At 40.1% G+C, this 17,990-nt stretch overlaps 2 protein-coding genes and 2 long non-coding RNA genes across 4 annotated transcripts in view; 3 read left to right on the top strand and 1 right to left on the bottom strand.

The window, feature by feature from the left end:
- The first annotated feature begins 2,914 nt into the window (after positions 1 to 2,914).
- On the top strand, positions 2,915 to 3,800 carry LOC135564525 (uncharacterized). Its single transcript, XR_010461114.1, has 2 exons — positions 2,915 to 2,981; positions 3,331 to 3,800. It is a non-coding gene; the product is annotated as an uncharacterized LOC135564525 (long non-coding RNA).
- A 1,085-nt stretch (positions 3,801 to 4,885) lies between these two features.
- On the top strand, positions 4,886 to 6,785 carry LOC115109450 (uncharacterized). The gene is made up of 2 exons (XR_003860523.2): positions 4,886 to 5,322; positions 5,571 to 6,785. It is a non-coding gene; the product is annotated as an uncharacterized LOC115109450 (long non-coding RNA).
- Positions 6,786 to 7,182: 397 nt separating this feature from the next.
- On the top strand, positions 7,183 to 10,513 carry LOC115109445 (peroxisomal membrane protein 11A). Its single transcript, XM_029634341.2, is given in 4 exon segments — positions 7,183 to 7,467; positions 7,470 to 7,488; positions 7,972 to 8,087; positions 8,494 to 10,513. Coding segments are annotated over 4 exon segments (738 nt in total). The 5' UTR covers positions 7,183 to 7,433; the 3' UTR covers positions 9,063 to 10,513.
- Positions 10,514 to 12,426: 1,913 nt separating this feature from the next.
- Positions 12,427 to 17,990, bottom strand: part of LOC115109437 (RNA polymerase II elongation factor ELL2-like) — a 49,712-nt gene continuing 44,148 nt past the window's right edge. Inside the window, exon 12 of the mRNA XM_029634327.2 lies at positions 12,427 to 17,943. Coding sequence (XP_029490187.1) covers positions 17,833 to 17,943 — 111 coding nt within the window. The 3' untranslated portion in view covers positions 12,427 to 17,832. The remainder of the gene's footprint in view (positions 17,944 to 17,990) is intronic.

Below are 17,990 nucleotides of genomic sequence, written 5' to 3'. Positions count from 1 at the left end.
ACAAGGCTGAAAGCATGATTTCCTTAAATGTTTTTAAAAATGAAAATAAAAATGGAAAGTACTACATTTGTTTTGTAGTTTTGCCATTCAGGTATTTATAAGCTCTCTGATATTGATTCCACATTGCAGAGAACTACTGCAAAATGATACATATAGCTAGTAGTGTAGTGTAAGTAAATCATATCAAATCTACTTGACACATCCTTGAATTGATACATACTAACAATTTCATATCAGTCTCACTGCATTATTTTATTTGTACTTTTTTGTAATTAGCTTCATGTAGGCCAACATTACCGTGTAGTTTAGAGCCTTCTCTGGTTTTATACTTCCTTGAATGGGATTGCCTTCTCTCCTGCCACGCACGCACACATACAGTGCATTCAGAAAGTATTCAGACCCCTTGACTTTTTTCACATTTTGTTACTCTACAGCCTTATTCTAAAATTGATTAAAAAACTATTTTTTTGTCATCAATATACACACATGTAAATAAGGTATTTGTGTGTTTTATATTTAGTAAATTTGCAAACATTTCTAAAAACCTGTTTCCGCTTTGTCATTATTGGCTATTAAGTATTCAGACTATCAGACTCTAAATTTAGCTCAGGTGCATCTTGTTTCCATTGATCATCCTTGAGATGTTTCTACAACTTGATTGGAGTCCACCTGTGGTAAATTCAATTGATTGGACATGATTTGGAAAATCACACCTGTCTATATAAGGTCCCACAGTTGACAGTGCATGTCAGAGCAAAAACTAAGCCATGAGGTCAAATGAATTGTTCGTAGAGCTCTGAGACACGATTATGTCGAGGCACAGATCTGGAGAAGTGAACCAAAATATTTATTCAGCATTGAAGGTCCCCAAGAATACAGTGGCCTCCATCATTCTTAAATAGAAGAAGTTTGGAACAAACAAGGCTCTTTTTAGAGCTGGCCGCCTGGCCAAACTGAGCAATCGAGGGAGAAGAGCCTTGGTCAGGGAGGTGACCAAGAACCCGATGGTCACTCTGACAGAGCTCCAGAGTTCTGTGGAGATGGGAGAACCTTCCAGAAGGACAACCATCTCTACAGCACTCCAGCAATCAGGCCTTTATGGTAGAATGACCAGATGGAAGCCACTCCTCGGTAAAAGGGTCAGGACAGCCCGCTTGGAATTTTCCCCAAAACAGGTTTTGACTCTCAGAACATGAGAAGCAAGATTCTCTGGTCTGATGAAACCAAGATTGAACTGTTTGGCCTGAATGCGTTACGTGTTACGTCTGGAGGAAACCTGGCACCATCCCTACGGTGAAGCATGGTGGTGGCAGCATCATGCTGTGGGGATGTTTTTCAGCGGCATGGACTGGGAGACTAGTCAGGATCGAGGGAAAGATGAACAGAGCAAAGTACAGAGAGATCCTTGATGAAAACTTGCTCCAGAGAGCTCAGGACCTCAGACTGGGGCGAAAGTTCACCTTCCAACAGGACAACGACCCTAAGCACACAGCCAAGACAACGCTGGAGTGGCTTCGGGACAAGTCTCTGAATGTCCTTGAGTGGCCTAGTCATAACTTGGACTTGAACCCGATCGAACATCTTTGGAGAGACCTGAAAATAGCTGTGCAGTGGCTTTCCCTTTCCAATCTTACAGAGCTTGAGAGGATCTGCAGAGAAGAATGGGAGAACCTCCCCAAATACAGGTGTGCCAAGCTTGTATCGTCATACTCAAGAAGACTCGAGGCTGTAATCGCTGCCAAAGGTGCTTCAACAAAGTACTGAGTAAAGGGTCTGAATACTAATGTAAAAAAATAAATTTTTGCTTTGTCATTATGGGGTATTGTGTGTAGATTGAGGAAAAAACTATTGAATCCATTTTAGATTAACACTGTAACATAACAAAATGTGGAAAAAGTCAAGGGGTCTGAATACTTTCCAAATGCACTGTACATGTACGCACGTCATAGTTTGGTTCTCTTTTAAATACACATTTCCGGGTTATAAAGAGGGAGGGGCTCATCTCATTCGCCAGTTCGCCACTGGAACCAATAAGTGATATATCTCAATTATTATCTGTTAACCAGGATTACGAAAGTAACCTTGAGTTTTGTTGTGTTGTGTTTGTTCAGCACCTAGTAACCAAAGAAGGCACACCCTATCTGAGAAATAGAGGCAGTGCAAAAAATGAAACTTAAAGATGAATGTTGATGTAAACAAAACAGACAAAGAAAGAAGTAAAGCTTGCTGACACACACACACAGACACACACAAACAAACACACAATGCAGACTGCTTGTCTAAGGTGATGTCAGACAGGGCTAAACAGTTCAGGGTATAGGACGAGGGAGAGTAAGAGGAGGAGCAGGAGCAGGAGAGGAGGGGAGGAGTAGGAGGAGGAAAGATGGTTCTCAGGGTTTATAAGGAAGATGCAGTGATTCATCTGTCCTTTCTATCCTGCGGATATGTCTGCTGAAGGATTCAGGGTGAGTTTTATCTCTATAATGATGAACTTACTGTAAACATTGACCTGTGTTATTTGACCTGATGAATATATAGTTGAGTTTACATAAATTTCAGCATAATTATTGCTTTTACTTTTAAAGTAAAGTTGATATGACAAACAGGAATGTTTTTTAAAACTTAAAAAAAATGTTTCAAGTACATTTCCTGTATTATGAATAAGAGCAGTAGAAGTTTAATGTGAGGTACAGTCATTATCATATGACAACAGCCTGTTGTCGTTGTTTAGTCAGAGAGTAGCAGATTTATTGAGAAAATATGAAAAATAATTCAATGAATAGCTTTTGAATTATTGATAAACCATGTAATACATTGAATTCAGAATCAGAAAAAGAGTCTGAAAAAGGGAAGTGACCATGTTTTGTAATTATTGACTGCGTCACATCTAAGTCTGTCATTCCTTGTGTTTCAGGGCTGGTGACCATAACCCTTTAACAGGTCACCATGTAGTCCCATTCTGTCTGCTTGCTATGAATCATGTAAATATCTCTGTTTGAAGTGTCTCTGTAAAATAATATATTACTGTTCAGAGATGTCAGGTCCTAGATAATGTATCTGTAAAAAAGGAGACAAGTAGACTTCCTTTTTATTGCTGTAAATCAAGAAATGTCTCACAACTACTCAGAACCATCAATAAGTCAATAAGTCTGTATTGGGACACGTTCAATGATACGTATCAAGACCTCTACTGCTGCTGTTTTCTCTGCCACTCCCTTGCATCACCAGTGATAAAGTACTGTTTGATAAAGGTTTATGAGCAAATGTGAAGGTTTTGCTGTGGTGAAGGTTTATGAAATGTAGTACTGAACACAATCTCTCTTCCCACAGTGAGGAGGAGGAGGAGAAGGAGGAGAAGAAATCCTGGGCTAGACTAAGGGCGGGTCGCGCCTCCCCCGCGACCGTCTGGTCATGAGAACACTACACATCGGGTGCGGCCTTCACTAGGGAGTAACACAACAGTGGTGCTGCCTACCGCAGGAACAAGGCCGATACGTCGTGTTCCCATGCCGGGCCAGCAGGGGGTGACGTGTGCAGAGCCAGTGCTGCAGAAATGCAGTGACCTCGAAACAACTAACCAAAACTCTACAGAAGCAAAACCACAAAAGCCAAAAACTACTTTCCACTTCCCTTTTTCCCTTTGGCTTCTGGTGGTCTGCGTGCTTAGTTAGGTGGGCTCGAGGGAGGGGCCTGCTGAATCACAATCTCATAATAGATTCACCTAAAAAGGCTGTACGCAACATTTACTGTAAAAACCAATGAAAATGTGAAAATAAAACTGTAAACACATGCAACTTTAACATGTTTTGTCCAGTGTCTGTTGTTTCTATGTGTTGTTTATTCCATATTATAAACCGAGTGGTTAGAGTCTTGAATGCTGATTGGCTGAAAGCTGTGGTATATCAGACCTTATACCATGGGTATGACAAAAAAATGACTATTTACTGTTCTAATTACATTGGTAAGAACTTTATGATGGCAATAAGGCGCCTTGTGGGATTGTGCTAAATGGCCAATTTTACCACCCCTCCTTGGGCCTTATTGCTTAATTGTATCCTTTCACCAAAATATAGTATGTTTGAATTCTCTATCGATGTATTGACCAAATGAGTCTTTCCCTCATCGGTCCTACTAGTATTAGTTCAATTCAAACATAAGAATGGTTCATATGAATTGTTATAGTAGGTTTAGTTTTGATAGGAGTTTTAGTGCCAATTATGTTACAGACAGGAGAACAACAGGCTGACAACAGTGACACAACAGTTCAACAACATACATGTAACTATGAGAACTGTCATTTGCTCAATATGGGCACAAGGTCACTAGCCATTAGCAGATATAAGGTGCATTAGTGGGTGGATGCCAGCTGGGTAGTCAAGAGTGACAAAATCCTAGTTTACATGTATTAACATCTGTAGTTTTAGAAGGTCTCATCATGAGACTCGAGGCTCATGCACCCCACTGGTGTGACTTTTCAAAATGTCCAGGGGAAATAAATGATTACAAAGGAATGCAAAGTACAATTACACAATATTTGATAATAACATAATATTAATCATCAGATAATGTACAGTGTAGCTTTCTAAAGACAATAAAATATAAAGTCTGCCTTTGTAAGATATTTCTCTGACCATAGTTTCAAATGTTTAGTAGTGTATTGTGCTAAAGGCCTTTTAGCACTGGTAAAGGGTAAGTGTTGGTACAAATACACCTCTTATTTCCACCTTCCAGTTGATTGTATTCTTCCAGATGACAATAATGCAGTAAACACCAGCCTGTACACTCAGCCAACAGAGTAGATGACAATAATGCAGTAAACACCAGCCTGTACACTCAGCCAACAAAGTAGATGACAATAATGCAGTAAACACCAGCCTGTACACTCAGCCAACAGAGTAGATGACAATAATGCAGTAAACACCAGCCTGTACACTCAGCCAACAGAGTAGATGACAATAATGCAGTAAACACCAGCCTGTACACTCAGCCAACAGGGTAGAGGATGTATTGGCTCCACTAACTCCATGTCAGGTGTGTCAGGTGTTTTCCAGCAGAGGTGTCAGGCTTTTCCAGTAGAGGTGTCAGGGGTTTTTCAGCAGATCCATTGGAGGGTGAGTGAGTGTGCATGTTTAGTATGCACTGTGCTCAGTCGCACTTCACTGAGACACACCCTTTCCCATCTGTTTTGTTTCCAGAAAAGTCGGTCTGAGTTTCATTTCACAGGGGAGGTGGAGACTCAGGTTTTGTTGCTACCCTGCAGTATAAAATCCCCACACGGCTCGCTCTCCTCAGTCCTGCAGTCCCCTGCTGAACGCCATTATGGTAAGCTTTGTGTTTTTTGATTGCATCAATGACAACTTCTATTTTAGGAACAGTCCAATATATACCAGCAACACATAACTACTTACACTGTATTACATTGTATTGCTACAAAATACTGTTTAGTTTTAAATTTGATATTTTGTAAAAGTGATCAGTTGTATCATTCTCACTCAAATGTACAGTCAACATCACATGATAAAGGATCTCTCACACACACTGCATAACTGATAAACATGTTCTATCTGCAGACGACCACAGATGAGCAGGATGAAGAGGAAGATGATGATTATGACGAAAAGTATGAAGATTACAAGTATAATTACTTGTTATAGTGTACAGTCAGTCTACTCCCAAGGGTAGCACACTGGCTTCCTTTGTGGAACCGGTGGGCAGAAGTCCCTCTGAGGCACTGAAACAGACCTTAAAACTAGGAGGCGGAACTCCTTCCAGATGAGGAAGGACTTAGTCTGTTTTGTTCGAGGTTATCACTATCACAATGCTATGTGAAGGTACTTGAAGGAATTTCTGAGTGGCTCAGACCATTTCAGGGTTGCTGCTTTGGCTAATGGTTAGGATTGCATAATTTACTATATGAGGACATTATGGTTGTAGATATCTTTTCAATAATGTAAGATATGTAGATGCATCTAACCTCCAAACCCAGGATCTCTCCTGAAATGAAGCCACAAGTCTAAACTCCCATCTTCTGCTGTGTGTCATGCAAAAAATGCATCACAAACCGCTGAAAGGCACAAAAGAGAGCCACTAGGAGACAGGAGGGCAGAGTTCCACCTGAGGTACTGAAGATAAGACAAGATTTCTACCAGGCCTTAAAGGGAGAAGAGGCGCCTACCAGATGAGGAAGGAGGACTTAAGCCTTGAAACCATGAAGCGAGAAGACTCTCACAAAATGAAGGCAGTTTATTATGTTAATCATAACATGATTAACATAATACATCATGTCTGTTGTACCTTAAACTAATGGACATACTGTATGTTCAACTATCACAATGCTATGTGAAGCAATGTGAAGTGTCTCAGAACATTTCTGTCACGTCACTTGCTCTGAGACCTTGAAGTAGTTGTTCCCCTTGCTCGGCTTTTTGATGCTTCAAGGGTGACTGTAGTCTATGTGTGCAGGGGGGCCCCGATTCGAGCCCAGGTAAGGGCAACGAGAGGGACGGAAGCTATAGGGACTATGTTCAACTATAACGATGTCTGTCGCTTGGTTTTGTGGCTAACGGGAACATTTGAGGGTAGTTCAGGATAAAATGGTTATGATTGCCTATATTTTCATAATGTATTATGAACATAATTTAGGGTGATTACATATGTTCATATATAATGTATATGTAGATACAACTAACTATCAAAGCCAACATCTCCCTTCACTTGGAGCCACATGTTGAATGTCCCTTCTTGTGTTTTACTTGTTTTGAAATAAATGTTTTCTTTCATTCTAATGTTGTCTGTACTTTGTATTCAAATGAATGTAATTCCTGTGAGATTAATGTGCAAGTACTTCCATGCCTATCATTATTGCTGAAACCTGTTGAACCATGATATTACTATGCCTAATTTACTTGCTTTGTTACATATTACTCACGTAAGATCAGTGAATCTTACTCCAAGAAAGGAAATAATAAAATTATTATTGTTAAAAGTATTCGAAAGGGCTGTTTGACAAACACACTTGTCCGTCGGCAAAACCCTCCGTACTGGAACGTAAATTCGCAAGCTATGAAATGAGAGCATTTGCCCATAGAGAATGATAGAGGCCAAAACGCCATTGGAGGCGTCCACCATTTTTATGTAGTAGAAAACGGTGTAGGACGTCCAACATCATTGTGACCATGTTGGAGTGATGTCCAACTGGGTCATCAGGAGGGTGGGTCACCAGGAGGGGTCAGCCAATCGCGAAGAAGAAAATGTTCTACTTCAAAATAGAGATTGCCTCAATTGTCCTACATATGCTGTCAAATACCCTAAAATAGCATAGATACAAAGGGGAGTCACCTATCCATCTCTATGCAGTTGCTTTACTTTAGCCTCGGTTTGGCTGCAAGTTTGACATTTTATCTGCTGTTTGAAACAATAAGGCACTGGTCGCAATGGAGTCTTTTGTTAAATTCACAAATCAAAGTCAAGGAAGGATCGTATTTTCAGGTATGTCATTGGTAAGTTAGCTAGCTAAATCGTCTTCTTTAGTAGCAAGCTAACGTTAGCTGTCTGCAGTAATTTAGCTAACTCATCATTTAAAAGTTAGGGTTGAGCATAATTTCAACCTTAGCTAGCTAACTAATGCCAATGTTATCCATCATTAATTTGCTGCAACAAGTTACACCTCTTTGCTAATGTAGCTTTTTTCAGTCTAACGTTACTTGATACACATTGCTCCCGAGTAGCGCAGTGGTCTAAGGCACTGCATCTCAGTGCTAGAGGCGTCACTACAGGCCCTGGTTCGATCCCGGGCTGTATCACAATCGCCCGTGATCGAGAGGGCGGCGCACAATTGGCCCAACGTCGTCCGGGTTAAGCCGTCATTGTAAAATAAGAATTTGTTCTTAACTGACTTGAATAGTTAAATAAAAGTAGACATGGTTGCTGAGATGTGTCTAATGGTCATGATGTCTATTGCTTGTATTTCAGGACAACCCAATATGCATGTGCCTTGGTGAAGTATTTGCTTCGCAATAATTCTGCAAGGAAAGAGCTTGTTGTCAAGCTGCAGAGTCTGGAGTCCAACATGAGTTCTGGAAGGAAATGTGAGTTTGTACAACCTTCACCACCACCAAATACTACATTCCCAGGGACATACTGTAGCTAACTAACCTTTAGAACAAGTGTTTTTGAAACGAACTGTAGGCTAATTATTATTGGATTGCTTTATTGACTAAGTGGAGAACATTTTAGGTATCAGACCCTCAAGTAGGACCCCTAGGCTGTTTCTGCAATTGCATAAGACATAGACTGTTAATAGTTACATAAGCAGATATTTTCCCCAGCCATAGGTCATATAGGAAAGCTGTCGTTCTATTCCTGGGAAGAAGCTCTAGTTTTGCGCTGACAAATATTTGGTTCAACAATCAGTCAAATGTAGCTTACTTGATGATAACTGTTTTCATTCATGAGCAAGTGCTGAATTCTGTCCTTTTATGTTCTTTGTTTCAGTGCTCAGACTGGGGAACACTGTGAATTCCATTGACGCTGCCAAGCGAACCTTGCAGCTCTCTGACCCTGTGTTGCGCCTCTGCCTTACTGTGGCGAACATCAACCGCGCCCTTTACTTTATCTGCGACAATGTGCTCTGGGCCAGAAATGTTGGCCTTGTCCCTGGTATCGACAAGGAGCGCTGGAGCTTGAATGCCTCTTGTTGCTACTTCCTGTCCCTGGTTATGAGTCTGACCAGAGATGTTTATGTAATCACCCAGACTATGGTTCAGAGAACCAGAGATAGGCAGTTTCAGAAGAAAATGGATCAGCACCTCAATGACAACCCTGATGTGGCTACTGTTATTGTTCCTCAACTGGATGCTTTTCTGTTCCTGCTTTTTGAGAGTCTTAAAAGCCATCCCTCGGTTACCCTTGACACACTGAAAAACATTTGTGATATTTTCATTCCACTGGACAGGCTGGGTGTGTACCGGTCAAACCCAGGAGTGGTGGGCTTTTGTGGGCTGATTTCATCTCTCTTAGGGATAGTGTCAGTCTTGCACCCCAGTTTGAAAATCCAACCGTAACCTAGAGTTGAAGGAAAATGAAAGGAGCTAGAATGATGAAACGAAGAGAAGCCATACACAGTACAATGGGCAGATGCCAGTACTAAGGTTTATAGTCATTTTTCAGGGGTACTATCCTACTTTGAATCACTTCAGGGGAAGTTGCATGCTAGCAGAAGTTCACTGATTACAGCAACCCCTTCAGATAGCAATTAGGAGCTTAAAGGGCAAACACTTATGTGTAGCCAATGTTTATGATTACTGTTAGGACCAGCAACAGCTCATAGGTGGATCCATATGTACCTTTTTAGACATTTTCAAAATGAATATATTATGAAGGGATCTTTGTAGTATTTAGGAACCACAAAGAAACACGGGGCAGAACAGGGATCTTAGTCAACTTTGTTTACTAGTGTTTAATTGAGCCCGAGGAGGTTTGTGATATATGGCCAATATACCACGGCTAAGGGCTGTTCTCATGCACGACGCAACATGGAGTGCCTCAACACAGCCTTTAGCCGTGGTATATTGGCCATGTATCATAAATCCCCAAGGTGCCTTATTGCTCTTATATACTGGTTAATGTATTTAGAGCAGTAAAAATAAATGTTTTTTCATACCCATGGTTTACGGTCTGATATACCATGGTTGTCAGCCAATCAGCTTTCAGGGCTCGAACCACCCAGCAATTTCTAATTGAACGTAGAGCACTGTAGGTGGGGGCCATAATGCTTTATTAACTAAATAACGTGACGGGTCATGAGTTGCGTGATTCAGCATTACCACACTGTCTCCTGTATGTCTTTGATTCCAACGCCACTTTGTATCAGGTGAATTTGCACAGCCTGTGCAATTGATAAAAGGAAGCATTCACTTTGGAAATAAGGCCCTTATGATGTAGAATATAACTGATTGAAATGAACACAAATTCAAGTGTACTTTAGATTGTGACCAATTGGAGCATTTACTAAACAAGTTTTGTTGATGTCTTGTGTAATTGTCAAATCATGTCCAGTATCTTTCTTTAACTATGTACCAATACATGAAACACTGATGTTTAGGCCACTCCTGCCTTTTTGGTTACAATAATCTTCCTCTTAATAGATGCTGTTCAGCATACATAGTCTACCTCACTTTTTAGATGGGATATGCCTGGGATATCAACTATGGCAGGGATATGGCCTAGAAATCAGTATTTCTCCAGCACTGTGAAATGTTTGTAACAAACACTATGGTTATAGAATGAAATCAAATTTTCAAAAGGTTCTAATGAGTAACACTAATCAATAGTTGTAATGTTCTGTTTATCATGAGAAAAGTACAAAAAGTCTATGCAAATAATGTATTCCATAATGGAAGAGCCTTATTAATACTTAATATATTTCTATGCATAATGCAATGTAACAAAATGGATTGAATTTGACCAAACCTGTTCAATAATAAAATAGATTCTGTTGACGTTTATGCTATAATTCACAATGCATATGTAAAGTTATTGGAAGTCCTGAGTTGGACGAAGTTAAAATAACATAAGTTAAAGACCAAGCATGTTTGATAAATGGGGCCCATGGGACAGAAAAATATTGTAACACAAAGTAGATGATCATTTGGTGTTGAAATGCACATTTTTTTATCAGATTGCAAAAGTTCAAAGTAATGCATTATTGCTCAAGGTTCCCTTTCCCCACATTGCTAATATTTACCTAGTTTTCAAAGGTAATAACCAAGGTTATTTTGATGATTTGGAAAATAAGTGCATCCTATCCAAACATGGAGAATATTTGTCGTTTGCTTAATTGATTTTATCTAAAGTTGTGCAATTTTCCCCAAACTACTCAGCAAAAAAAGAAACGTCCTCTCACTGTCAACTGCGTTTATTTACAGCAAACTTAACATGTGTAAATATTTGTATGAACATAAGATTCCGCAACTGAGACAAACTGAACAAGTTCCGCAGACATGTGACTAACAGAAATTGAATAATGTGTTCCTGAACAAAGGGAGGAGCCAAAATCAAAAGTAACAGTCAGTATCTGGTGTGGCCACCAGCTGCATTAAGTACTGCAGTGCATCTCCTCATGGACTGCACCAGATTTGCCAGTTCTTGCTGTGAGATGTTACCCCACTCTTCCACCAAGGCACCTGCAAGTTCCCAGACATTTCAGGGGGGAGTGGCCCTGGCCCTCACCCTCTGCTCCAACAGGTCCAGAGGTGCTCAATGGGATTGAGATCCGGGCTCTTTGCTGGCCATGGCAGAACACTGACATTCCTGTCTTGCAGGAAATCACGCACAGAACGAGCAGTATGGCTGGTGGCATTGTCATGCTAGAAGGTCATGTCAGGATGAGCCAGTGTTGAGATTGCGTGCAATGACAACAAGCTCAGTCCAATAATGCTGTGACCCTCCACCTCCAAATCGATCCCGCTCCAGAGTACAGGCCTCGGTGTAACGCTCATTCCTTCGACGATAAACTCGAATCCGACCATCACCCCTGGTGAGACTAAAACGCGACTCGTCAGTGAAGAGCACTTTTTTGCCAGTCCTGTCTGGTCCAGCGACGGTGGGTTTGTGCCCATAGGCGACGTTGTTGCCGGTGATGTCTGGTGAGGACCTGCTTTACAACAGACCTACAAGCCCTTAGTCCAGCCTCTCTCAGCCTATTGTGGACAATCTGAGCATGGAGGGATTGTGCGTTCCTGGTGTAACTCGGGCAGTTGTTGTTGCCATCCTGTATCTGTCCTGCAGGTGTGAAGTTCCGATCCTGTGCAGGTGTTGTTACACGTGGTCTGCTACTGCGAGGACGATCAGCTGTCCATCCTGTCTCCCTGTAGCGCAGTCTTAGGCGTCTCACAGTACAGACATGGCAATTTATTGCCCTGGCTACATCTGCAGTCCTCATGCCTCCTTGCAGCATGCCTAAGGCACGTTCACGCATATGAGCAGGGACCCTGGGCATCTTTCTTTTGGTGATTTTCAGAGTCAGTAGAAAGGCCTCTTTAGTGTCCCGAGTTTTCATAACGGTGACCTTAATTGCCAACCGTCTGTAAGCTGTTAGTGTCTTAACCACCATTCCACAGGTGCATGTTCATTAATTGTTTATGGTTCATTGAACAATCATTGGAAACAGTGTTTCAACCCTTTACAGTGAAGATCTGTGAAGTTATTTGGATTTTTACAAATTATCTTTGAAAGACCGGGTCCTGAAAAATGGACGTTTCTTTTTTTGCGGAGTTTATAATTGACATTTTGACTAAAGTAGAGAATTGTGTGATGTATAGTCAATATTTAAGATGTAGGCTGCCGATAATATCAGTTTGTGATGCAAGGAATTCCAATAAACGTGCTGCAATGTCGCCACCTAAGGAAAGAAGAATTTGAACTCAATTCTTGATGAAAAGCTTTATTCTTTGTTTTTAGAGACAATACATGTTGTAGGAACAGGAGGTGAGAAAGCGTCCCCTCCCACTGAAAATTGCAAAAATATATATTCCATTTCCCTTTTTCCAAGGAGAGGCTTCTCGTCTGCCTTATAGACTGAGAAAAGTGTGCAAAGGAGGAACCAAAAAAAGAAAACATTAAAAGCAATAAATAGTTACACAAATGTTCTCATAGGTAGACTGCAGTGACATACTGGACGAGATTTCATTTCACATTTCTTTTGAGACGTTTAATTGACCAATATCAACAAAGTAAACACACCAGCAAAAGCAAGACAATTACCTTAAAATAATCTTAAGAGTTTGATTTGTAAGCAGTATTCAGATGAAATTTCAAGAGCACATTGTGGGTGTCATAACAGTTTTTAAAGGACCTTTAGCCACGAAGCTGTAGGCCTACACATGAAAAATACAATTTGGGGACCAAGAGCTGGCATTACCAATTTGAGTGCATACATTTGATTTCAACTGCATGTTATGCAATAATATCAATTATGGAAGAGAAGAACATTATGTAAACACCAATGTGACTCAGAGTTTCCTATTAGAAGGCACCTAGCTAACTCCTGCATATATCACAATTAGCACTTATTCAGATGACCAGCCTCTATTGCTCAGTCCAATACTGGACACAGAGACAGTGGTATATATGCTGGTCTCATATCTGATCATGTGCTTTCCAGAATACCACAGTAGCATACATTTCATTTAGGACATTTAGAATTCAACATTAAAAACTAAACCAAACGGTGACAGAAGAACTCTGACATTTACATGTCAGTGATGAATCTGGTCGAGTCAAGCACTTCTGACAGACCTTTCACATAGACACTTATACATAGCTCTTGAACCAGGTGGTTTGTGACAGTGGTGCAGAATTGTACTGGATGAGAAAAGGCCCTTAACGCAATCACAATCATTTTTTCTACTCTATTCATGATTATCAAAAAGATCCACAGACCACTCATATGGATGAGGGAAATAAACAGAAATTAACCTATGACAAACACAAAAAGGATGAGGGGCTCTATTCAATCTAACGCTGAAGCATTATAGGCTGCATGACAGAAATGTAAAGGTCATTTCTAATAGAGACGACATATGCAGCGATTACCATAACTACAGTCTGCACTAACGTTGGAACATTGCCTTTAACATTTCAATCACTCTGTAATGTTGACTCATTAACCTGGCTGATGTGACCCAGGTGACTACACAGCGAGCTGTGACTCATCGATGTTAGTAAGACTAAAGACTCACATGGTAGAGAAGGACATGCATTGTATTCTAACACAAAAAAATGCTCTGACATAACGTAATATTGAAAACATCCATGAACTTCAATTCAGAATTTCCTTAAACCTAAAAATAAGTGAACTAAAATACATGATCCTGAAACGTGTATGTGCAGATAAAAAGTATAGAAAATTCATATCAGAGACATGGAAATGTGTGATGGGTATGTTAAGGCAAAAATGAACTTTATCTTCCCATTTACACCCATCTTAAGACAGCAATTAAGTAGCAAGATTGTGTACACAGCCAGTCACATCGACTTCAATACTGCTTTTAAGTAGTCACTGTATCTGAAATATATATATATAACACACACAGTACCAGTTAAAAGTTTAGACAGCTGCTCATTCAAGGATTTTTATTTTTACTATTTTCTACATTGTAGAATAATAGTGAAGACATCAAAACTATGAAATAACACATATGGAATCGTGTTAAACAAATCAAAATATATTTTAGATTCTTCAAAGTAGCCACCCTTCGCCTTGATGACAGCTTTGCACAGTCTTGGCATTCTCTCGACCAGCTTCACCTGGAATGCTTTTCAAAAAGTCTTGGAAGCATTTCCCACTTATGCTGAGCACTTGTTGGCTGCTTTTCCTTCACTCTGTGGTCCAACTCATCCCAAACCATCTCAATAGGGTTGAGGTTGGGTGAGTGTGGAGGCCAGGACATCTGATGCAGCACTCCATCACCCTCCTTGGCTAAATAGCCCTTACGCAGTCTGGAGGTGTGTTGGGTCATTGTCCTATTGAAAAACAAATGATAGTCCCACTAAGCGCAAACCAGATGGGATGGCTATTCAATGCAGAATTATGTAGTAGTGGTAGCCATTCTGGTTAAGTGTGCCTTGAATTCTAAATAAATCACTGACAGTGTCACCAGCAAAGTACCCCCACACTTCCTTGGTATCCTTTAATAGTGGTTTCTTTGCAGCAATCGATCATGAAGGCCTGATTCACACAGTCTACTCTGAACAGTTGATGTTGAGATGTATTTGTTACTATGAAGCATTTATTTGGGCTGCAGTGTCTGAGGCTGGTAATTAATGAACTTATCCTCTGTAGCAGAAGTAACTCTGGGTCTTCCTTGCCTGTCGCAGTCCTCATGAGAGCCAGTCTCATCATAGTGCTTGATGGTTTTTGCGACTGCACTTGAAGACATTTTCTGAATTGAATGACCTTCATGTCTTAAAGTAATGTTGTATTGTCATTTCTCTTTGCTTATTTGAGCTGTTCTTGCCATAATATGGACTTGGTCTTTTACCAAATAGGGCTATCTTCTGTATACCACCCCTAACTTGTCACAACACAACTGATTGGCTCAAACACATTAAGAAGGAAAGAAATTCCACAAATTATATTTTAACAAGGCACACCTGTTAACTGAAATGCATTCCAGGTGACTACTTCATGCAGTTGGTTGAGAGAATGCCAAGACTGTGCAAATCTGTCATCAAGGCAAAGGGTGGTTACTGTGAAGGATCTCAAATATATTTTGATTTGTTTAACACTTTTTGGGGTTATTACATGATTCCATGTGTTATTTCATAGGTTTTGATGTATTCACTATTCTACAATGTAGACTATAGTAAAAATAAAGACAAACCCTGGAATGAGTAGGTGTGTCCAAACTTTTGACTGGTACTGCAATCATGTATGCATGTCAGTAATATAGCTCTCTACAAGCCACAGATAACGAACTGTATGAAATCCCAGGTGATGATACATCCAGAGAGGCTAAGTTAATGTGGTCCAGTTTGTTGAAAGGCATTTAACTCCAACACATCCATATGTTGGAATGGAACATTCACCGTTTCAAACGGAAAATAAAACTGTCCTATCTTGGCAATCTATATTGTTTGTAGAGGTGAAACCTAGTGAACTGCTACAGCAACACAATGAAATGCCACCGGTTAGCACAGTATTGTCCTACAAAGCAGTGTCGACAGCAAGAGTGAAGAAGTTCACACACATCAGAAAATAGATCTGTGAGATCTCATCTTTGAACAACAGGATGGACAATCTTATTTAGGAGGCCCTGAATCCGGTTGGAATCAGCAGACACAAGCAGCTTTAAGGCATTGCATTTAATCACTGCATGGACGCAACCCTATGTTTCTTGCTGGACTGAGAGTGCATTCACAAGCAGAAGCTTATAAAAAGGGCTTCAGGAAGTACTGTTAAATGCTCTGGTACTCCACCCAGTCTCACAAATGTAATGGACTATTGATCGAGGTAATAAAAGATTTGTTAATATTGTATTAACTTTATTACCTTCAAAAGGTCAGAGCATACTGGCTCAAACAATGAAAACCATTTATTCTAAAACGATAAGTAGGTAATAGAATGCCACAACAATCTTGACAAATGTTCTATTAATTGTGCTTGATTGCTCTTCTTATTCAGAATAGTGTTCTTTCAGTAACGATATAGTGTTTTAAAACAGAAATATGGGAGTATACTGTATGACTATGATGGCACTTTCCTCTATCCTACACATTTCAGGGGGCAATTCCCCTTGCCCATATTTGATGAAGCAGAAAGCCATAATTACTGCCAACAGGAACCACAGACTGAATGTGATGTTTGGGTTAGAGGCAGATGTATAGGATGTTTGACTGGCATGTCCGATTAATGACATGCACTGTATCAGTAACTTTAACAAAGATCAATTATCATCTCAAACAGTTAAGTTCATGTTCATAGATGTCTAAGATATTTCCACAGAACATTATGTTTAGGCCACTCCTACCTTTTTACAATCCTCCTCTTAATATCTGCTGTTCAGCGGCTCAGCATACATAGTCTACCTTCTTTTTTTAGATGGTCTACATTTTGTATTTTGCCTGGGACATCACCAATGGCAGGGATATGGCCTATGAGGCAGTATTTCTCTACAGCGCTTTAAAACATTTGTGAAATGTTTCTGTAACGTAACAAACGGTATGGTTATAGAATGAGATACGTTTCAAAGGTCCTAGTGATTAACACTATCAATAGTTGTAGATGTTTTCGGTTTATCATGTGAAAAGTAGAAAACGTCTATGCAAATAATGTATTCCACAATGGAAGAGCATTACTAATACTGATCGAAATGAACAACAAGTTCAAGTGTACTTTAGATTGTGACCAATTGGAGCATTTACCAAACACGTTTTTTTGTTAATTACTTAGCTAATTGTCAAACCATGTACAGTATTTCTCTTTGTAATTTTGTATTGTTTTTTAAAAACTATGTATCAATACCTGAAATGCTGATGTTTAGGCCACGCCTACCTTTTTACAGTTACAATATTCTTCCTCTTTATAGCTCCTGTTCAGCATACATAGTCTACCTCCTTTTTTTTAGATAGTCTACATGTTGTATTCTGCCTGGGACATCAACAATGGCAGGGATATGGCCTAGAAGTCACGTCTAAGATATTTCCACAGAACATAAAATATCTTCCAGTTTTCCCTAATCTTAATCCAGTGAATACAACCCTCTCTATAGGAATGAAGACTTTATATAATTATTTTACATCTATACATTCAGTGAAATAGCAAACAACAAATTGTACTGGGTACTTAAATATAGCATTGATAGAAGACTGGGTATGAAGAGCATTTGTTCTTATCTGTCCTTATGATTGTACCATCAAACCAATATGCCTTTGTGTGTAGTCATGATAATAGACTAAACGATAAAAGCATTTGGGCAGGAGAGTTCATGTACATTTTGCATTATGGGTAGAAAAAGGAATTTGGCTTAAATTGTGTCATCTTATGATTTATACACCACAACAAATTCCAGTCATTACAACCCTCGCCCTCAACAACAAAAACATTAAAGGGTTTCATTTGCTCACAAGTTGCTGGTCTTGGCCCACTTCATATAAGAGAACATCGCTCCTCTCTCCCACCAACACTGGGAGGAGTGAAGTGAATGTGTGATTCATATGCGATTCCAGGTCACTCCAGGACCCAGGCTTGGCTGGGCAGTATTTTGGTCCACGGGGAGAATTTTGGTCCATTGATACAGTAACACCCTGTGGCAGCAGGGTGCAGGCCAGTCATTATGAAGGGGCCTGGGTACGGTCATAGTCCAGGATCAGACCTTTGATGTGAGAAAGTTTCTGATGCAGATACTCGCATCGCTTCTTCTCTTCCCGGTAACCAGGGAACTTCTGTAAAGTCAAGGCAGAGGGGTGTCAGAGAGCTGGCATTACGGTGA

Source organism: Oncorhynchus nerka, linkage group LG25, assembly GCF_034236695.1.
Source record: "Oncorhynchus nerka isolate Pitt River linkage group LG25, Oner_Uvic_2.0, whole genome shotgun sequence".
NCBI classification, from domain to species: domain Eukaryota; kingdom Metazoa; phylum Chordata; class Actinopteri; order Salmoniformes; family Salmonidae; genus Oncorhynchus; species Oncorhynchus nerka.
Note: the sequence above shows the minus strand (reverse complement) of the source record. Positions and strands in the feature narration are given on the sequence as shown.